This window comes from Triturus cristatus, chromosome 2_1, assembly GCF_964204655.1.
Source record: "Triturus cristatus chromosome 2_1, aTriCri1.1, whole genome shotgun sequence".
In the NCBI taxonomy this organism is placed as follows: domain Eukaryota; kingdom Metazoa; phylum Chordata; class Amphibia; order Caudata; family Salamandridae; genus Triturus; species Triturus cristatus.
Genome location: NC_140581.1, coordinates 151,391,759 through 151,414,897, shown reverse-complemented (window position 1 = coordinate 151,414,897; position 23,139 = coordinate 151,391,759). Strand labels below are relative to the sequence as shown.

Sequence of the window (23,139 nt, the reverse complement as noted above, 5' to 3'; positions counted from 1 at the left end):
TCTGAAATAAGGGGGCCATTCTTTCCTTCCTTAGCAGTCCTTTCCAGTCCCTGCCCCGATAGCTCCTTCCTTCCCTGGTCAAGGGCCTCATCTTACTTATAAGTGCCACACTAAAACTGGCCAAATGATGGTCCGTCCAGTCCACCGGCAAAACTTTCCCCATTATGATCAGGCCTTCCTCGGCGAATATCATATCTAGAATGTGGCCTACTATGTGCGTTGGTTCTGACACCCATTGTATCAGGCTCAGGTTTGCGCAGGACTGAATGAGATTATTATATGCTGTGTTCATTCTCCCGTTTGCCCACAGATTAAAGTCTCCCAGAACTAACAGCCTAGAATGGGTAAGGGCCATATTGTTAATTGCATCGATTAGGTCCTGCTGTTGTTGTACGTTAGCTACCCCCGGCGGTCTATAACAGACCATGCCTGTGAGAGAGTGTCCCATCTGATCTTTGACGGAAAAACCCAATATTTCCGTACACGTGATCTCATCTATGTCCAAGGGAGTAATATTCCAGGCCTCTTTAAAAATAACTCCAATCCCTCCACCACGACCCCTGGATCTCGGTTTATGAAAAGCCTTATATCCCGCTGGACAGGCCAGTCCCAGCTCTAACTCCAGCCCTGCCGTCGTCCATGTCTCTGTCATAAACAGGGTATCAAGATTATGTACTTCTAGCAGTAGCTGAATCTCCATTGAGTGCTTGGGAAGCGATCTCACATTGAGCAAACCACAATTTAGTCTATCATTCTTTACAATGCCATGGTCAGTCCCTATTGCATTATATAGTGCTGGTTTGCAGGACACGCTTACCCGCTTGCCTAAGTCGCGTAGTTTTTCCCCGGAGTAACTGCGACTAGAGTTATCCATCATTACTTTGCATAAACCGGCAGCATTGCTAGCGCTGTGCGCTGTCGGTGCACGGACGGGCGCAGACGGGCTTGCCTTTGGCGCGCTTTCGGCGTGCCCGCTGCGCGCGTCTGCTACGCGGTCGCTCCAGTGACGCTAAATAGTCGACACTGAGCGTAGAAACTAGAGCGCTAACCCCACAGCACGGCGGGCCCACTCTGACAGGTGGACACCGCCGGGGTTCTAATGCGCTATTGGCGTCAATGAGTGGTTGTTAAATTTGCCACAGAATAAGTACTAAAGAATGCTAAAAGTCAAACAATCAATTAGGCAATGTTAAAAATATTAAAAAGAGCCCCGCTCGTACAGCCCTCCAGAGGGATATTCTGTATATTTTTGTTTGCGTAAGGTGCTTATGTGGGGAAGAGCCAATTCTTGAGTAGTTTTCTGAAGAGAAGGTGGTTGTCCGTGAATCTTATGTTGGGGGTAAAGAGTTCCATAGTTTGGCTGCTTAAACAGAGAAGGATGTGCCACCAATGTTTTTATTCTTGTATCTTGGGATTTTGAGGCGAGGTGCCACTCTAGAGCGGAGGTTCCTTTGTTGAATGTGTTTGGTGATTTTATTCCTGATGAAGAGTGGGCCCATTTAATGTATCGCTTTGTGGGTAATACAAAGCAGCTTGAAAGTGGATCTTCAGGCAACCGGTAACCAAAGTAGGGCTTTTAAGGCAGGGGAGATGTGGTTTTACGGTTTGATATGCAAGAGTAGTCTGGCAGCAGAGTTCTGAATCCATTGTAGTCTTTCCATAGTCGTTAAAGGTGATCCGTGGTAGAGGTTATTGGAGTAATCGAGTTTGGACAGAACAAGGGAGATGTTAGCTTTGACATTGTGTGGAAATCCCAAATGGGGGAAGATTCATCGCAGAGTTTTTATAGTAACAAAGCTTGATCTTGCTAGTTTGTCTACTTGGGCATTCATCGATAGCTTGGAGCCCATGGTCATTCCGAGGTTTCTTACTTCCTTCGATACTTTAGGCGGTGATCCCAGTTCATCAGGCCAGGTGGCAAGCAGATCATGTCTCCAATCGCCACACGTGAATATTTCCGTTTTGAAAGCATTCAATTTGAAATGGCTCCAAGTCATTCTTTGATCAACGGCTCTGAGACAACTGAAAATTGGCGAGTTTCCAATGTCTTTAGGGCATTACAGTTGAAGGAGTATTTGCGGGTCATCTGCATAGTTATAGCACGTGAGGTGAAATTGATTGGTCAGTACCAGTAATGACTTCATGTAGATGTTGAAACGCATGTGCGAGATGATAGAGCCTTGAGGGACCTCAGCTTTTGTAGAGTACGTTTTGGATGAGAAATGTAGGGTATGGATGACATAAGTTCTGTTTCAAAGGTAGGACGTGATCCAGTCTGGAGCAGTCCTCTCTATGCCGGCTTCGTAGAGTCTTTGTACTAGCGTGTCAGGGTCAACCGTGTCAAAGGCAGCCGAGAGGTCCAAGAGGGGTAGCGCAGCAACCCAAATGCGGTCAACAGTGTTCTTCAGGTCATCCCAGATGGCAAGGAGGGCAGATTCCGTGCCTCTTCCAAGACGGAATCCTGTTTGGAAGTCTGAAAGTATGGCATTCTCTTCAATGAATTGTGACATCTGGGCGAATGCTGCTCTTTCGATCAGTTTGCCCAGGAAAAGTCCATTTGCAATGGGTCTGTAGTTGTCAGGGTTCAGCGAGTCCAAGTTATTTTTCTTCAATAATGGGCGTATGTATGACTTTTTGAGTTCTTCTGGAAATATTCCAGTAGTTGAGGAATCGTTGATTCTTCTTACTGAAGTGGCATCAGAGGTTGTTAGAAGAATTGTCTTGAAAGTTTGCGGTGGACATGGGTCGTAAGGGCTACTGGCAGGCCTGCTTGCTTTGACCAGATCAATCAATTCATCGCGTGAAATGTCTTCGAAGGAACAGAGAGGCTGAATTTGAGTATTCTTGGATTGTTGTTTTGTAAAAGGGTTAGTGCTTGTGCTTTGCCTCTGTTTTAAGTATGAGTCCAATGTGTCTGCTTTGTCTGCGTAATGATGTGCCAGTTTGTCTGTGAAATCTTGAATAATGGGATGAGTTCCTTCTAGGCAATTTGGTTTACAAAATAAATTAATTGAGTATTTTATAGAATTCTTTATTTGCACATTTAGCATTTTGAATTCTGTCTGAATAGTACCTTTTCTTAGCTTTTTTTGATAGCCGATTTGTATAATCTGTTAATTGTCTGTGGGCGAAGTTTGTCTTGTTTGGGTTTGGTTTTAAGCCAGGCACGTTGCATCTTTCTAATTTGTAGTTTTATGTCTTTTATCTCTGTATTTCTCCATGGTGCTTGTTTTCTTTTGTTCTGTTGTGTGGTTTTGAGTGGTATCAAGATATTAAAAGTTTCTTGTAGCCACTCATAACGAGTCTTTGAATAGAAATGTAATGTTTCCAGATCGGTACTAGATGTTAGTTGTGATTCTAAGTGTTACAAATTGAGTTTGTTCCATGGTCGAAAGGTGGATTCACGTAAGTGGTTTTAGGTGAGTCGCTTAGTGTTGTTTTGTTTTGGAAAGCAAGCAAATGGTGGTCTGACCATGTGACTGGAGTTATAGTTTGAAAGGTAACTAGTTTGATATTAGCAAAAATGACATCTAGGTTATGTCCAAGTATGTGTGTGGGTTTGGGGACGATCTGATGCAGGTTCAGTGTGTCTTGGCCAGTGATTATTGTTTTCAGATAGGTCAGATTGGGTTTCTCTAGCCAAATGTTGAGGACACCCAGAATGCATAGGTTGGAATGCATTGTTATCAGGTTTGAAACTATGTCTAGAAGTGTGTCTGGGAATGTCGCCTTGCTAGGTGGGGGTCTGTAAAGGGGCATGAAGTTACAGTAGGAAGACGGTGTAGGATTGCATCTGGTGAGAAGAGCCTCACAATTCTTTATGGAGATGTCGTCAACTTTAGTTATATGTAATGTCGGCCTAAACACAACAGCTACGCCAGCTCCTTTTTTGCCTACATGATTTTGGGTGATCGTTTGATAGCGTAGAGGATCGGCTTCATGCACGACTGGATCCACATCATCTCCTAACCATGATTCAGTTATGAACAGCATGTCTGGTTTTGCGTCAGTGAGAAGGTCATAAATGTGATGTTTGTTTTTAGAGAGCGATTGAGCATTTATTAGTAGATAGTTTAGAGAATGTGCTTTGGTGACAGTGAGACTTTGTTTTGTAGAAGAGTGATCAGTATTGTGTGGGTTTGTAGCAGGTGTTTTTTTAGTGCTGGTATTAGCTGTATTAGGATCGCAATTGTGTAGCTGTTCTGTAATGTGTTCCTCATCCAGCAGACTAAGAAGGCATTTTGATGGGTCTGTGTGCGTAGGTGGTGGAGACGGAGTTTGAGAGTAAGTGGGTGTGCTGTGGTGTAAACTTGTTGTGCAGTAGACATGGAGAAACAAAGTTGTGATGTGTGGTACATTGCTTATATTGTTTGCGTATGTTTAGGGCGGAAGGTGTATGAGTTAGGGGTGGTGGTGCACCATGTGGGTCATGTAGTAAGGTTCCAAATTGTCCAATTGATGAGAGGCAGTTAGGAGAGAGGTGCTGTGTTGCTGTATGTGTGTTAGGTGTGGTGGAAGAGAGAAAGCTTGGCATTGTAGTTTGTTCATTAGTGTAGTTTGAAAGGTGGGTGAATGATTGTATTTTGAGACTGTAAGTTGCGCTTGAGAGATGTTGTCGTGCTGGTGTGCCCGTTATGTTTTGTTTTTGAGGAGTAGTGAAAAGAGGTGCTGATGTATTTGTTTCATGAGATAGATTTGTTTTTATAGTATTGTTTGTGATCGGAAGTTGAAAGGCAAAGGGGTGGTGATGTGTTTGTGAGTAGAGTGTATGTTGTGTGTAGGAGGGGATAAAGTAGAGTTAAGACTGATTGTCTTAGACCTGTTTGCTGCAAGAGTTAAAATGTGTGGTGCTGTGGCATGTAATTGTTGTATTATTGTGGTAGAAAGAAGAGGAGGGTGTTGGTTGGACAAATGATGGAAGGCGGATTATGAGTTTGTCAATAATAAAAGGAGGTCTGTTAGGAGTAATTAGAGTGGGGAGTGTGTGTCTGGATGGGTCATAGTTAAGTATGGTATGGATTTTAGTTGTGTTAGTGATGAGTGGATTGCTTAGTGGTATGGGATAGAGTTGTGTACTGTTTGTAGGTGATGGTGGAAATGTGTGGTAGTTAGAAAGGTATATAGGTGTGATTTGTGTGGTTTTGTAGTTTGTGGTGGTACATTGATTTGTGCATAGGGTTGGTTTGTAGTAAATGTGTGGTGTACATTTGATGTGAGTGTGTTACTCTGTTTGTGGATGGTGTAGGGTGGGTATTAATGAATAAGAAAATGGGCAGCATTTCTGGCCCTAGTCCCGACCAGTCTCGAACAGGTTCAAACAGGCACTCACCCGTGTCCTCTTTGCCCTTAGCCTCGGCGTCCTAAACCCTGGCCTTTTATAGCCCTAGTAATTAGGTGACCCATTCAGCCAATGGAAACTCTAGACCTTACCAATCACACCACTAGCCCTAAATCTAGAACCAATAGGAGACCAAAACCTTACAGCCAATCATAGCCCTAGTCCAAGCACTCAATCAGGCTCAAAACCCTAATCCTTACATCCAATAGAAGGCCTAGCCTTAGCCCCAACCCTAGTCCCAGAAACCAACCACACAGGAAACCCTAATCCCTACTTCCAGTAAAAAGAGTAATCCTAGTCCCACACCTGGTCCAGCAACCAATAAAACAGAAAGCCCTAATCGCTACTTCCAATAGAAGGCCTAACCCTAGCACGAGTCCCAACCCTAGTCCAGGTAACCAATCACACAGAAAGCCCTAATCCCTACTTCTATTAGAAAGCCTAGCCCTAGCCCTAGTACCAACCCTACATTAATTGAATCACTGACCCAGAAACCAATCATAACCCTCAAATACCCAACCAATGAGAACACTAACCCATATCTAATAGAAACACCAGGTACAACGACCAATCAGTGCACACATGTACCATCCAATAGCAGACTATATAAGGTCCCAGCGACCTCAGACAAGGTTTGCTGGCCAGGGAGTTGGAAGCCGCTCCTCTAGTCAGAATCTCCTAGGAGACAGACAGGCTTGATCCACACTTTGAACTTCTGCAGGAAAAGGCCTAACAAACTTTGTCCTCTAACAATATTGTTTGTATAAAACTTTACTCACTATCCTAGACAAAGAAAACAAGTGCACAATCCCTATAAAACACAGCTTAAACAGCTCACAGCAGATTACTGCTGTCTCAGAGCACCCTCTGTTCACTCTCTGACGTAGAACATCCCTGTTGCTAGGGGTGGGGAAGGGGGGTCTGGTTTCACTCACTTGCTAACACAAAATGGGAGCTGGGGTGGATTGCTTAACTTACAGGTCTGAGCAAGGGAGAAATTAAGAGGGAAAAACAGATGGTCACGGGGAATGAGAGGGAAAAAACTACAGATTTTGGACAGCAAATCCCACAATTCAACAGGTTGAATGAAAACAGTCACGGGCAAGTACAAACCACAAATATAAACACAAAACAGGTGAAAAATTAGGCAATGACGGGCAGGTTAAAACTACACATTTTTAAACTGTAACAACCAAAAGCAAAACAGTTAAAACAATGATGCAATCACGGGTAGGGAAAATTGCTTTAAAAGTTTTTTGGGGAAAGAGACAGCACTAGTCTGTCTCCTTACCACCTCCTTGTCTTTGGTTTGACCCTGAAGATGACAAAGGGTTGAAACTTCACAAAAAATTGAGTTATTGAACTGACCTCAACCTTCCCCATCTGCTTTTAGCATACAACACATTACAGACCCCAAACAAGAGGGGCTCCTGCTTTTATTTCACCCACTGCCCTTGCCACTGCAACTGTCAAGAGCCTTGGAGGAGGAGCCTATCTGGTCCATGGTGCTGCCTGGGATATAACACTGAGATAAGTGGAGACCTGGATAGGTGGACAAGAAGGCACAGTAAGAGTTGCCCAAGCCTCCGCCATTACATCCAGGAGGATGTTCGCTTGATGAACACAGAATTTTCCCCTCCCTTGGAATTCTATTAATGCACAGCAGATAAAACCAAAAGACCAAGCTAGATCACATCAACCTTGACTAATCATTGACTACAACATACCTAGATAAATGGGCCACTCACATTTGATGGTCAATGTTGGACTTGGCCCTTTCTGTAGGGTCATCCCCAAACCTTTTGCCTTCACCTACCTGTTTTCTGAACCAATTTTTGTTCACTTTTAGGACTCTGCACACTTTACCACTGCTAACCAGTGCTAAAGTGCTTGTGCTCTCTCTTTTACACATGGTAGGATTAATTGGTACATTTAATTTACGTACAAGTCTGAAGTAAAATGGGAGTAAATGTACCCAAGGCCTGTACAGTAAATGCTACTAGTGGGGCTGCAACATTTACTGTACCACCCACATTAAGTAGCCCTTTAAACCTGTTTCAGGCTTGCCATTGCAGCCTGTGTGTACGGTTTTAGACAGCCATTTCAACCTTGGAAAAATAATCTTGTGCAAGGCCCAAACCTTCATTTTTAATACATATAAGCCACACTTAGGGTAGGCCCTGAACAGCCCAGACGGCAGGGTGCAGTGTATATAAAAAGTTGGACATATACCTTTTTATGGTTTACATGTCCTGGTAGTGACAAACTCTTAGATTTGTTTTTCACTACATCGAAGCCGGTCTCTCCTTTAGGATAACATTGGAGTTATCTTATTACATTGAATAAGCTTTAACTTCCACTGGGAGCAGGCAGAGAGGTTCAGCTTAGTGTCTAGAGAAGTGTAATCCCTCTTTAATGGTAAAGTCGGCATTTTAGTCACAGTTCTGAAAATGAAACCTTTAAAAAAGTTGCCTGTTTCGTGTCCCAACAATTTAATGCCTGCAAACTATTCCTGGCTCACTTGACTCGGTATAGCTGGCATTTAGTCTTTATGTATTGCTCTGATACAGTGAGACCAAGAAAAGCTAGGTGTTGGCAGGACGGGCCACTCTGAGTTAACGAAGGGGATGAGCTGTCACCTAACACACTTGCACATCACAAAGGCTCTGCCTGAGAACTCTCACAAAGGGTTTGTCCCTAGTCTTTTGTGACCCAGACAAGCTAGGTCCAAGACAGATAGGAAGGGGATGCAAACTGCGAGAACCTTCCTCTACTTCAAAGTGGCCACTTGGCACAAATATTGGACCCTTAGACCCAACTCTTCAGTACACTTCTGGACCTGTACACTCTTCCAGGAAGAAGGACTGCTATGCTGCTGAAAGGACTGCCGCTCTCCTGGACTGCTGCCCTGAAGGACTGCTGCACTGCTGTGCTGGCCTGCTGCTCTGCTATCCTCTTGCCTGGGTGAGAAGGACTGGTCTGGTAGCTCTAAACCCAGAACCCCAGAGTGTCTCCAAGGGCTAGTTGGCTTGCCTTCCTGATCAGAAGCCTCAGGGACAGAACCGGTTTCCAAAAACCTTGAGCCCAGCACCTGGACTCTGCCATCTGTGAGTCCTGCCCATCCAAGTAGCGCCACACCAGTCTTGGATCTTTGGAAGTCGGCCTGAAGGTCCTCTGCCAGCCCATATGCGGATTCAGCAGATGAGAGGCATCTCCTTAGTAGCACAGCACATCTCCCGCAGAACTGGTGCATTTCCTTTGCTGCTCCATGCAACACTCTTGGAAATGACGCATCGCCCCTGATGTGCGGACTTCCCAGACGCAAGGACTTTGCATCACCTGCAGCAGCCCATCAGAACTGCAGTTGCACAATGCATTTCCACACAAGGACATCACCTCATCCAACACAGCCTGTTGGAACAGCTGCTGCATGACACATCAACGCAAAACATTGCATCTCACTTAGCAGCTACCCGGAACCGCCGAGGCGCAATGCATATTCTCACCCATACCTCGCATCGCCTCTGCTGTGCAACGCATCCGAAACAAGGACTCCGCATCTCTTCTCAACCAGGATTAAAGTACTGTGCTCAGCGGGCCTGACTATGTAGCTGTAACCTCAGTCGGCCTGAACTTGTGTGGTTGTCCTGGTCCGGCACGACCAGATAACCACAGTTGGCGCGTTTTGTACTGATTTTTGGTGCTATATCCACTGAAATCTTTTTCTCCGGTCATACTGATTAGATTTTTGTTGTTTTGGTCTGGTTTTATTTATTAAAATGTACTGTTTTTCTAGTTTGGGGTGGGATTCTTCTTGTGCTGTGTTTTCACATTATTACTGTTTAAGGTGCTACACAAATAATTTACACATTGCCTCTAAGTTAAGCCTGACTGCTCTGTGCCAAGATACAGGAGGGTTGAGCACAATTTAATATGGGGTTTGCCTGTGACTACACCCAGACAAGGGCTGTGGTTGCTGCTTGAGTAGGGTTTTACCCCCTCAACCAGTAACCCAATTTGTTACAGTCACACAAACCACACATCAGCAATTTACATGATCACACTTTGCCACGTCCACACTCGTACAGGTTTGCAACAGTGAACCCTTTGCCTCTGAGACTATGAGCATTTTCTTTTGCCACTCCCCTTCCCACTAAACTCCACACACCTGCACCTTTCCACAATCCACTGGAAGCAAGGAGATCACTACTGAACTTGACACCCCTTTCCCCTTCTCCCTCTGAGACTGCCATCCTTGCTGAAGCATTTACAATGCACCAAGCTTAGACATGACAGCCTGAAGTTGGCCTCCCAGATAAAGACACAACTTTCACCAGAAACAAATTCAATGATCCAGCCTCTAACCCCTTCCTCATAACACCAAATACTGATCTTAAGAATTCTAATACATTTATACCCTTCCCCAACGTCCTGTTTGACCTTGGGCTTTCATCTTCCCCTCGTCTTCTAAAAAATGGTTTGACAAACAACAAACCATACACTGCACAAATCCTTGCCACAGGGCACTGTATAGCACCACCAAAATCTGTTTGTTAAGTGTTCTTATGTGTCTCTTTGCTCTCAGACCGACATTTTCTTGGTAACACTACCTCATTAAATGCCAGAGACCAGATTTACCAAAATCACAATCCTTCGTTCCCAACATGGCTACACATAACACTTACGATAATCTCTCTCAATTCCAATGGGCTAACACACTTTTACTGTGTGGGAAAATTTGTAAACGGTGGAGAGCATATTTCAGGTGAGAGAATACAATGAGCTGTGTGATGACTTTATTAGTTCAGAATGTTCTACCAATATTTCAGTATAAACAAGAGGTAGTGTATGAGAAGGACCATGTGCGACGCCATCAGCTGTGCATTTGATAAAGATGAAAAAACTGTTAACGTGAAACAAAACCTAACGCTGATAATAAAAAAAGGTATGCGGATTGACAAGAATGATGGAAGTATTTTCTGAACTACAGGCAACAAGTAATGTTGCCATCTGCAGTTAAAAATACACTGAAAAGGGCAATTTTCTTACCTCTTTTCAGTGATTTCATGACCAGCTCTCTTCTGCCCCCTAGTTAGGCATATGTCAAGTAACTACCAATATAAATAAGTACCTTGTAAGATTTGATGATCCGTATCTACTCTTAAGAAACATTGCGCTTTTAGTAGCCATATTAAGGAAACATAGTGTAAATAAACAAGGCAAATGTAATTGCACTATTTCTATTGTTTCTGTAGTATGTTCTAAACTAAGGTTTTCAATCAGGTAGAAACATGGAGCAAATTGAATTCATAATAACCCTGGGCGTAGTTCGCTTTGTAGCGCTACGCGTAGCTACGCAAAGTGCACTTTGCACTACGCGAGCTACGTGTAGCACTTCGCGAACTGCGTAGTACCCTGTTCGCACTATGCAAGATGCCTTTTTCAATGATTGCACAGTGCGGACAAACATCCGGCACTGTGCAATCACTGAAAACGACATCTTGCACAGTGCGAGCTGTAGTTTTCTGCCGCTCGAGTAGATTTTTACTCGAGCTGCAGCTTTCTCAACACGGACTGGTAGTTTCTCATCGCGAGCGGTCGCGAGCATATGCGACCACTCGCAAGAGAAACCTGACCTCCCCGTGTTGAGAATCTCGCCGGGAGGTTTATTTTCCAAGCTCGCGATAGTCAACTTGATGTTGCTGCGTACGAGGAAAAAGTCTCGCCGGGATGTCATTTTGCTTGCTCGCGGTTGCCAACTTGATGTTGAGGACCGCGAGCAAGCAGAAAATGACCGCTGCACTACGAAACGCTACGCATGTTTGCACTGTGTTACGTGCAATTCGAGTAGTGCGAAGTAGCGCAAACTACGCGAGCGTAGCGTAGTGCTTTGCCCAGGCTTAATTCATAATAACATAAGTGTGTTTGTTTGTTTGGAGAAGGAGGAAGCACACTTTACCCACTTTGGAAATGTGAATAATATGACCAAGAGTGAGGCAATATCAGTATGTTCCATTTTCTATTACAAAAGTACCAAAATATCGCGAAACAAAAGTCTGCCCAAATAAAGTAATTCATATACAGGGTTTCTTAGTTAAAACACTGACCAAAATGACTTTTGTGCTCTGGTTCATCAATCCGTTGTTACCAAGGAGAAAACAAAATTCTGGAATATGGACTGGGGCAAAAGTTTTAGACAGAATTAACCTACTATTAAAGCACCAACAGAGTGCAAAACGGATTTGCACTGTTTCCTCTTATTACAGTGCAGGAGCTGTTATATGGATCCCCGTCTAACACCTTGGCAAGCAGACTGCGTGTAATATATGGTTTCACTAAACAAGTGTGGGCAAAACATCCAGGTCTGGCTATTTTTTAGATGAACAACCTAAAGACAGAGAGAAAGAGAATGAAAAACAAGCATTGGCATAGCCAATAGGTCTAGCCTTTGGGACCTTATAAGCGTTTAGCCAGAGATATTGACTTTGCCTATGTTTTTAAGCTGTGTTGTACATTAGTTTGTAGAATGCTGCAAAGTTATAATAAAGAAGTGTTTAAAGCATTTTTGTTACCTTATATATGACCAAGAAAGAATTACGTACAAGTGAAAGACTATATTAAAAAAGTATTACCTATAAATAATGTCTTGATCTAATTTTGTTCTTTAAATGCTGGCAACTTGTTTCTGCGTGTGCCAATGCTTGCTTGTTATTTTTTTTTTGTTATGGGCGGCATAAATAACAGGAGGCTGAAGCTTAGGAAATAGCACCTGTGTAACAGTTATTGAGATAGTTAGCGAGTTAGTTTGTTAATGATTGAGTTGGTTAGTTAGTTAGTGAGAGAGTGAGTGAGTTAGTGAAAGAGAGAGTTAGTGAGTTAGTGAGTTAGAGGAAGGAACATACACCTGACCTCTTGTGACGAGCATAACTGTGCAGTACACTGCACATAAACATTGCAGTATGTGTATATTGCTGTTTAGGATATTATAGTAATTTTTGTATTTGTTGTCTAGGATTTTATGATTATTTTTTATCACATCAACTATGTGACATGTTAGAACTAAAAATGTAATTGTTCTAAAAAAAAAGAAAAAAATTTATTTTTCGCTTGATTCTAATTAAAAATAAAAAAATTCTTGGATTCAAAAATTATAAAGGACCAATTATGTTTCTACAAAGACAATGATAAAATCTGAAGTGACAATTGGCAATGTTGTTAAGATAATGTGGAATCTTAATAGATCAATCGTCTAAGTATATAGGGCGGCTCAGAGGTTAACTATTTCCCTTTTTACATTGCTTTCTCCCTCCTCTGGGGCCTCAAGTCATATAGGGAGAACCTTTTTGCTCCAAACTAATGCCATAAAAGGTGTTACTTGTCAATGGAACGATTTGTTACGCATGCCCCAGGAATATGTCACCTGCCATTTCCCACAACGCTATACTTGTAAAATGTTAAGAAACGGAGAAGGTGGTAGACATATGTGACAGTCTGGACCAGCTGGGTGTGGACACAAATACCAATGTGCGAACTAGCGCACAGGTGAAAGAGTCTGTCCGTCACCACAGTTTCTGGCTGCTGCATGGTGAGATGTCGAGTGGAGAGGAACGTCACGTGACTACTGTAATATTTGAAAGAGGTTTATTTGACCTCAGCTACACTCTATGGCCAGTGCTCTACTCTTAGCAGGGTCCTAAATTGTCAAAAAAAAAAAAAAGAAGAAAGAAAGTTAGATGGAAATTGACAGTGATGGGCAAAGAACTCCCATGCGAAGCTCCCACACACAGGCGCGTGCACAGTTGTCTATCTTCTACCCCCAGTCCGCTCCCCCGAAGCATCCTCAGCCCATTTAAAGCCGCCCGATGAATCAGCGTATAGCTATCTTAATGGCACACTCGTTATTTGCATCTACAGTTTTGTGACAGATTTTAAAGCACTGCAGTACGCCTTAAGCTTCTCTTTCGCTTAGAGCTGCTGTTAAAACATATGGCTGAACTGCAATCATTTGGCAAATGTCCCAGAGATTTGTGGGGTAAAGAGTGACGACCAGATAACGTGGGAAAAGAGTCAGTCTGGCTAGTGTATTTGGTTACTCCAGTCACTATGTGATGGTATCAACACATTTTCCACGGTTACGTATTCTTTTCTCCCAATCCAGGAACAAAAAATGCAACTACATACATACACAAACATACACATAAATTGACTCACGCATGTACAGGCTACTGGGCACACACCATCACAATTACAGCTGCCTCCTTTCCCCCTACCCATGGCCACTATAAAAGCAGATATCTTTGTGGAAATGTTTTGCGTGAAAACCCAGGCCGCCTCCTCCTTAGGATGGATTGAAGCAGTGCAAGAAAATCTGAATAACTAATCAGAGTGCTCATTAACCCCCTGCCGAAATGCTCAAACATTCACTTTGCTGTTCGTGAAGAAGAAAAAAAAGAGCCTGCATCAAAATTGATGCGTTATTAATTCCACTGTTCGGAGACCAGCGGGCAGTGTATTTCTTTTCTTAGCCGGAGGCCGAGCAGTCAGGATAACAGTTGCAAGCTGTAAAGTCATTAGTAACAGGATACTGGATGCCTGTAGACGCTGAGGGCATGTACAGCGTTTACCTTGCGGGAGCGAGCAGCGGCAAGCGCGATAATTGCAAACAGATGGCGCCGCTGCTCGCTCCCGCAAGGTAAATGCCGTACATGCACGAGTACTCATTGGAAACAGTGCAGAACATGAACAAGTTTCCCAAAAAGTACAGAGCAATTCCAAGAGGTCAACTCCTAAGCAGTGCTTGCACGCTGCATAGGCAAGACCTAACGATGAGAAGTACAACATTATGCCAGGGCAAGCCTTATCCCAGGGCTGGTTACCATCGTGCAAGGAATGGCCACATATTACCCCTACACTGGTTTAGATTTCCCCAATCAGTCAGTAATCCATAGTGCACGGTCAGATGTGCCCCCTCCCTCAGTAATCATCATTGCACACAAGAACACTGAACATCATAGACATGCTACACATAAGCATACTGAAACTTGCTGCAAGTGGCTGGGGCTGCTAAGAATTGGTAGGTCATTTGACCTCCGATTCCACACTGGCTTGTGGGGAGAGACTGAGGCCTTGGTCAACATCTACGTGACAGAAAAAGACACCTTCAAATACAACACATTTGAATTCCTAACCGCCAACATTAAGACAAAAGACAACAAATCTCTACTTTGCCACCTCCTCTACCATCCGCCTGGCAACACCACAGCATTCGGGGAACACCTGTCAGATCTGATTACCTACTGCTCACTCCGAGACTCGAACTATTTAATCCTAGGTGACCTCAACCTACATTGGAATGAGGAAAACAACCCGCTAATCCAATCCCTGTACGATCTCCTAATCAACAACAACCTTATCCAACACTGCTCTGAAGAAACACACGACAAAGGATCTATCCTAGATGCCATTATTGCTCAACGCGACACAATCCGTATCGACCGCATGCTGCCCATTGACTGGCCCGATCACCACCTCATCTTATTCCGCATCAGCAAACCGATCCTATGCAAACCCCCCACGCTGGACCCCCCCCAAATGGACAAGAAACCTAACTCGGATCCCCCTGGCAATTCTGGAGGAAAAGATGAGATCTCTCCTTCCCAGCTCCACGGATGATCTCTCCACAACAGAACTCACCTCTCACTATTACGCAACTATGACTTCTTTTCTAGACCAACTAGCCCCCCTGAAACTAAACAGAGCCAGAAACATTCCATCCAGATCCTGGTTCAATACGGACATAAACTCTGAAAGGAGACACCTCAGGGCCACAGAAAGATGATGGCGGAACAACCCAACCTCAATCCTCCGCAAGCAACTCAAATCAATTTGCAGGAAGTACCAAAAACACATAATTAACGAAAAAACCTCCTTCTTCTGCACTGCTCTCGACAACGCAAAAAACAGGCTCAAGGAACTCTTCAACCTCATCAGGCAACAGACTTCCAAGCCCCCCCCTCTCCCTCGATGGTGTCCTCCAAAGACCGGTGCCATAATTTCGCCAACTTCTTCAACAACAAAATCCCCAAGATCGAGCTCTCCTTGGATGTCAACCGCAGTCCCACTCACAGGAGCCTGTCCCCAAGGACAGACAATATCGTACCCAATCATCCACCAAGACTCTGGAAAACCTTCAACCCCATCTCTGAATCGGTGATAGTCAAACTAATCTCCACCTCCAAACCCTCTTCTCACGTCCTCGATCCCCACTCAACTGGCTAAAAAACGTAAACTCTCCTTAGTCCCGCTCTGGAGCAAAATCATAAACAGCTCCCTGAGAACCGGAACCATTCCAGACTGCCCCAAAAGTCGACCAAGTCACACTGCTTCTAAAAAAACGACTTGAATAACTTCAGACCCGTTTCCAATCTTCCTCTCCTATCCAAAATCCTGGAAAGGTGTGTTCTCCTACAATTGACCCAACACATGGACAACATCAACCTCCTGGATCCCCACCAATCGGGCTTCTGACAAGGCTGCAGTGCAGAGACAGCAATCATTAACATCATAGATGACATCCACAAGTCTCTTGACACGGATGCTGCCTACTCATACTTCTAGACCTATCGGCAGCCTTTGACACGGTTGACCACAAGCTACTCATCAAAGTACTTCAAAATAGGCTAGGTGCAGAAGAGGCGGTCCTACAGTGGTTCTCCTCCTTTCTCCAGAACCGCATACAAAGAATAAAAATCAAAACCTTCTCATCGGACCTACACCCCGTCAGCAGAGGTGTCCCGCAAGGATCAGTTCTTTCCCCTCAACCTTTCAACTTCTGGATGGAAACCCTCACCACCATACTAAAACAAACCAACATCCCCTTCCACCTATATGCAGACGACACCCAGATCTATCTCGAAACTTCCTTAATCGATGACATCAAAAGATTTAATGACACTCTTAGAGAAGTCCAACATTGGCTATCCCTTAATCACCTGAAACTCAACTAAGACAAAACGGAATTCCTCCTCATCTCTAACAAAAAAGAGAACTCTCAAATCACAGAATGGCTGAAAGCCATTGACGCCCTCAACGGCAATATCACCCTGGCTGACTCTGTAAAATTGCTGGTAATCACCCTCGATCCAATACTAGACATGGCCAAGCACATCAAAATCTCTGCAAAAAGCACCTTCCTCGACCTGAAATAACCCAACAAAATAAAACCCTACATCCTACTAGTGCTGTCCAGGCTACACTATGGGAATGCAGCCCTCACAGGTACAGCTAAATGCCACTTAGCTCCCCTCAGAACAAAACTCAATGCAGCAGCCAGAATGATCACAGGAGCAAAGAAATACGATCACATATCACCTGCACTCAAAGAGCTAAAATGGCTCCCAGTCGAAATGCGTGCCAACTTCAGAACCGCCTGCCTCACGCAAGAGGCCCTGCACACCGGGAAACCCGCCACCTGGCCTCCAAACTTAAGAAGGCCGGCCCGACAAGGACCCTCAGGAGCTCCAATACGCTTCTCCTCATCCTGCCGAAAACCCGTAAACACAAAACCGCAGCCCGCTCTTTTTCTGGAAGTGTGCCCAAAATCTGGAATTTCATCCCAGTCCACATCAAAACTACCCCATCCTTTCCAAAATTAAAAATGCAGCTCAAAGACCTCTTTCTCAATCGTCCGCCCCCGTATCGATAGCTGCCGACAGAGCACACTAGCCAGAATGGAGCAGATTCCAGATTCTCTGCCATCAAGACATCTACCTCCGCCAAGCCACCGGACACCTACACACCTACCTCGCCCCCATGCCCCTAAAGGGGGCTGGCTTGAGCCAACGTGCACACCGCTATGACTCCATCAGACTTCCTTACCTTAATGCGGTACAGCACACCCATACCTCCGAAGCGCCATTAACCACTATACCACTATGTATGCTACCCCGCTACTATGTGATCTCCTCAATGCTATTGCGTTACTGTGTGATTTCCTTGACACGTATGTTGTAAAGCGCTCCAATACCCTCGGGTCTGGCCAGCGCTATATAAAACTCTTAAATAAATAAATGTGTGTTAGCCTTCTTTAACCTGTCACTTGTAGGTGGAAATGCTTGTCTTTGATGGGCTGGAGCTGCAAAGTAGTGGCAGGTGTCTAGAAAGGAGTAAACGTTATGAGATTAGTGGGTGTTAGAGTGTAAGAAGTGGCGGGAGTTGGGCTAGATATGGGGTAAGAGTGCATGGAAGCTTTACCATAATGCACTGCAACGGAAGGACTTTCCTGAAGGACTAACAAAATGAAAAACATGAAGATGTCAGAAGGCTATTAATCTAGGTTGATGCAAAATGTGAATGTCAATTTATTTCAAGAATAGCTCAAAGGGACAAACTCAAGCAAATCGAGAAACATACATAAGGGGAACCTAGAACCTATAAGGAAACAAAAATAAGCAGATGAGAAGAAACCTTGTACTCACTTCGAGTGTTTCTCCATCTACAGGTTCCTTTCCTTTAGACGGTGGAGGCGGAGATGTTGCTGTGGGAAGAGGACTGAGGGAAAACATGGTAACGTTACTCTACTTGGATGTGTTAGAACAGCAATTTAAAACATAATAAACAGGTTACTCACCCAAATATATGTGAGTAAGAAATTATTTAAATATTTTAAATGTTCCCTAAAACTATGGCCTCCCGATCAAAAACCTTAATCAGGCCTTCTTTTATGATTTACTTGCCAGATTTAGTGTTCAATCAGAGATCTTTCAACTCTTGTCACAGTTGATAAATACAATGACAAAACGGATGACTGGTCGGTACGCAATGGTGACATCAATACACCTAGCAGTAAGTATGAGAAGGTGTGTATTGCCTAAAGATATGGCACTACAATTAACATTAATGCTACCACTAATCTAATAAGTTCATTTTGGGAGCCAAAATCTTAGGGCCAGATGTACTAAGTTTATATTCACAAAAAGGGGTCGCAAATTGTGCAATGGGGACTTTTTGTGAATGCAATCCGATTTTGCAAACATATACAAGTAAAAATGGTTACATACTAACTCACAGGAGGTTGCAGAACGACCTGCCTAATTAATCTTCATTAGGCAGGTGACAACCTGTGATTGGCATGGTTGACTACTTCCACAGGGATGGTGGCCTGCAAAAGACAGCAGAACACCATTCCTTTAACTGCTTTCCAAAACAGATTTTTTTTAAAGCTGCTGTAGTTAAAAAAATATATATATATTTATATATATAAATATAAATATTATCTACTGGCGGTCGCCAGTAGATAGTTATAGTTACAACCTAGTTTCCATAGGAAATCTCAAAATTCTATTTTGAATAACTTTGACGCCGGTCGACGAATCCTCGCGAATTTTTCAAAACTAATGGGGCGCTCCATTCAGCTCCTACCCTGAAAGTCTCGGGGTGATTCGTCAAGCCGGGGCCGAGAAAAAGGGGGGGTCCCAAAACGCGTTTTCCCCATGCATTTTTCCATAGGACCTTTAGTCACAGCTACAGCCCGAACGGCTGAACAGAATTACGTGGAATTTGGCAGAGAGGTAGCCATAAGGGCAAGGAAGTGCCTTTTGCAGGTCTGGTATAAATCTGTTCAGTATTTCCTGAGAAAATAGCATTTAAAAGCATACCAATATCTATACGCGCGCACCGTGCGCGCACCCTGCTGTGCGCGAGCGCAATTCTGATTGGTTGTTAGATGTCAGTAAACATTTGAATCGGTCGAAACCAGGAAGTGTCGGCCGCCATTTTGTCTCTCGCAGTCTGAGGGGGTGAAAAACAAAGGTGGAGAACGTGAAAAGGGGGCAGAGTGGACAGTTCCTGACCCCCTAGCCTTGGTCAGGGGGTCACAGAAGGACCCCAAAGGGAGAAAAAAACATTTTTTTTTTTTAAATCGCGAGGTGCGCGCATGAGCGCCCACAGAGCGCGCACGGTGAAAAACCTTAAAAAAAAATAAATAAAAACATAACTTAGCATTTAAAAAACCGTACAAATTCACTGAAAAAACCATAGGTTTCACACACGTTATAGTTACGAATTAGCATTTAAAAAACCTTGCAAATTCACTTACAAAACCATAGATTTCACACATGTTATAGTTAGCTGGACATTTCACTCGTAAAAAACCAATGAAATTCCCCCGTTATAGTTATTGCAGGCAACTATAACTCACGCGACCGCAATCCTCTGCTGATGACGTCAGATTTCACATCACTGATGACATATGTGTCTTTCTGAAAAATAAATATTTGTAATATATGTATAGCTAAAGATTAATGGAAGAAGACATGGGTAAATAAGTGTCTAAATACAGTGATGTAATATCTGACGTAATCAGCAGAGGATTGCGGTCGCGTGAGTTATAGTTGCCTGCAATAACTATAACGGGGGAATTTCATTGTTTTTTTACGAGTGAAATGTCCAGCTAACTATAACATGTGTGAAACCTATGGTTTTGTAAGTGAATATATATATATATATACACACACACACACACACACGTATAATAATAAATTATGTTTTGGAAATCTTCAGTAACAGCAGGCAATGGTCCCGTATACTACGGTCTACTCCCCCTGAAGATGCCAACCAGATTCCCAAAAGGGAAAGGGTCCAAACAAGACTTCCCTTTACAAATCAGTTCCAACCCCAATTTCAGAGTGACAACATATCAATGGTTTGCAAAATTGCAACTTGGTATCCATTTTTAAAGCCATTTAGCGATTCAGAAAAAAGTTTCTGAATCACTAACTGGGTTTAGTACAGAACAAAAAAGGCTTTAGCATTTGCAAGCCCTAAGATTTACCAAATTATAAGTTTTGCAAATGCTGAAACCCTTCGTACATCTGGCCATTGATTCGATTCAACTGGACCATTTGGGATAATACACTTCAAAACAATTTGTGAAAAGGACATATGGTGTCCATTCAATATGATGTTATCTCTACTCCACTTACTACTTAAGTGAGAGCTACACAAAAATGCCAGTTTTGAAGATGTTTATTTGAAGGTCAAATCGTTATTCACAGCACTGTTGTGAAGACCATGAGTCATCAGCAGCTACAATAAAGCACGTCAACACTGTTTGGCTCAATTGACCGTTGCACACAGAAATAACCAAATTGGAGCTGTGTCTCCGGTTCTCTTTGCAAGTCAAGAAAAGGTCAGAGTAAGTCAAAATTCATAATGCAAATGTTCAAAATACAGTATATTGTAAGGTAAATGCTACTTACCAGTATGTATCTGTTCTTGGCATGTAGAGCTGCAGAATCACGGATAGGTGACTCCTCCCTTGGACAATAGTGCGCATGGGCATCGACTCCATCCTTAGATTGTTTTTCGCCATGAAGGGAAATGATGGAGTTTTTAAGAAACAGAAAAGATGTCCATGTGTAATGTATCTAAGTAAGATAACCCTGGAACAGATAGAGGTACCGGGGAGGCGGGTGGGCGTATGTGATTCTGCAGCTCTACATGCCAAGAACAGATGCATACTGGTAAGTAGCATTTTCCGTTCGAGGCATATGAGCTGCAGAATACATACTTGTGCATAGACTGTATAGCAGTGCTCTCCCTTAGCGGTGGTCACCTGTTGCGGTGGTCTAAAAAAGTATTTTAAGAACAGCCTGGCCCACAGAAGCTTGTTGTTTTGCCTGAACATCTACACAATAGTGTTTGGTAAGGTGTGTGGCGTAGACCATGTTGATGCTTTACAAAAGTCATCTAAGGGAATGTTTCCTAAGAATGCCACGGGAGCCCCTAGTGTGCTCTAGGGGGAATTGTTCATGTGTCTTTTGCTTTGTGGTAGCATATTTGAATACATTTGACTATCCACCTGGCAATTCCAGCTTTGGAAATGGGGTTTCCTTTATAACATAACCTTTATGAGGTGGAGAGAAAGCTACAAACAGTTGGTTTGTCTTTCTAAAAGGTTTAGTTCTGTCAATGTAATAAAGTATAGCTCTTTTGACATCAAGTGTGTGAAGAGCTCTCTCTGCTACAGAATCTGGTTTTGGGAAGAAAACGGGTAATCCCACAGATTGATTAAGATGGAAAGCAGAGATTACTTTGGGAAGGAATTTTGGATTTGTTCTAAGAATCACTTTGTTATGATGTATTTGTAAGAATGGTTCTTGTATGGTTAAAGCCTGAATCTCAGTCACTCTTCTGAGAGAGGTGATTATGACAAGGAAAGCTACTTTTCATGTAAGGAACTGCAGTTCGCATTTGTGTAGAGGTTCAAATGGAGGACCCATGAGCCTAGTAAGGACAATGTTTAAATTCCACCCTGGAGAGGGTGGGATTGTGGGAGGAATTTTCCTTTTACGGCCTTCCATAAATGCTTTGATGGGCAGGTACCGTAAACAATGACAAATGTTGTCTGTTTTGTAGGTAAGCGGCAAGGGCAGCAAGATGTAGTCTTATGGATGTGTATGCCAGATTACATCTTTGTAGATGCAGTAAATAGCAAATTATATTTTGAATTGTAGCATCTATTGGGTCAATTTTGTTCTTATTGCAGTAAATGACAAATCTTTTCCATTTGGCTGCATAGCAAGCTCTAGTAGTAGGGTATCTAGCTTCTTCAATAATGTTCATACAGTTGGGTGGAAAGTTGAGGTAACCAAACTCTAGGACTTCAGGAGCCAGATTGCTAGGTTTAGTTGACCTGGATCTGGATGTCTGATCTCTACATGGTTCTGTGTCAGAAGCTTTGTGGAGAGTTGTAGCTTTTGGTGTGGAACTACTGAGAGTTGCAGGAGTGTTTTGAACCATGGTTGCCGGGCGCATATGTTGGAGCAACCAGGATCATCTTGAGAGACTGTTGTTTGAGCTTGCGCACTACTAATGGAATGAGCGGGAGTGGCGGAAAAGCGTACGCAAATCTGCCTGACTAGTTCATCCATATCGCATTGCCTTTGGACAATGGGTTTGGGTACCTGTCGGCGAAGGTTGGGCATTTTGCATTTGCATGTGTGGCGAACAGATCTATGTCTGGGTGGCCCCACATCTGAAAAAACGCTAGAAGAACTTGTGGATGAAGTTCCCATTCGTGGATTTGCTGTGTCTGATGACTGAGCAGATCCGCAATCTGATGTGTACCCCTGGAAGATGTTCTGCTAGAAGGTATATCTTTTGTGGCATGGCCCATTTCCATATGCTTTGCGCTAGTTGAGAAAGCTACAAAGAACATGTTCCTCCTTGTTTTTGTATATAAATTAGGGCTCCCGGTTTTATGGTATTTAATTTTTTTGCCATTTCCGTCTGTATTTATCCATATTTATTTTTGGGGCATTTTGTCTGTATTTATCCACATTTATTTTAGCCACAAGAAAAAGATGACGCTACAGCTAGTATTTTTCCACATTTATTTAAATTGACAATGCACACATGCGCTCGGTTGTTATTGGTCAACACTATACATTCATCTGAACACTTTGCCATTTGTAGAATGTCCAAAATATGCTTAAAAGTGCTATGACAAGCCATTTGTCTCAGAGCCTTGCAGTTTCTGTCATCCGCGGGGTGCCACATCATCTTCCCCACTGAACATCATACTACCCCACTGAGAGAAACTCACACTGCCTTCAGCTACAGCCCAATTGTGCCCCGCTATGAACACCTGGAAGAAATTCAATTCAAATTATGCACTAGACTACAGTAATATGCTGCCTGAAAACAAAAGTAACAACATACTGGAAAAAAGCAAACCCTCCTAGGGAATGTAACTTAACGCTTTTACACGAATTATTCAGAAATCATTGAGTGTTTTGCTT

At 43.3% G+C, this 23,139-nt stretch overlaps 1 protein-coding gene across 1 annotated transcript in view; it reads right to left on the bottom strand.

Moving 5' to 3' along the window:
* Positions 1-23,139, bottom strand: part of PIK3C3 (phosphatidylinositol 3-kinase catalytic subunit type 3) — an 855,016-nt gene that overhangs the window by 442,368 nt on the left and 389,509 nt on the right. The window contains exon 12 of the mRNA XM_085629033.1: positions 17,815-17,887. Coding sequence (XP_085485159.1) covers positions 17,815-17,887 — 73 coding nt within the window. The remainder of the gene's footprint in view (positions 1-17,814; positions 17,888-23,139) is intronic.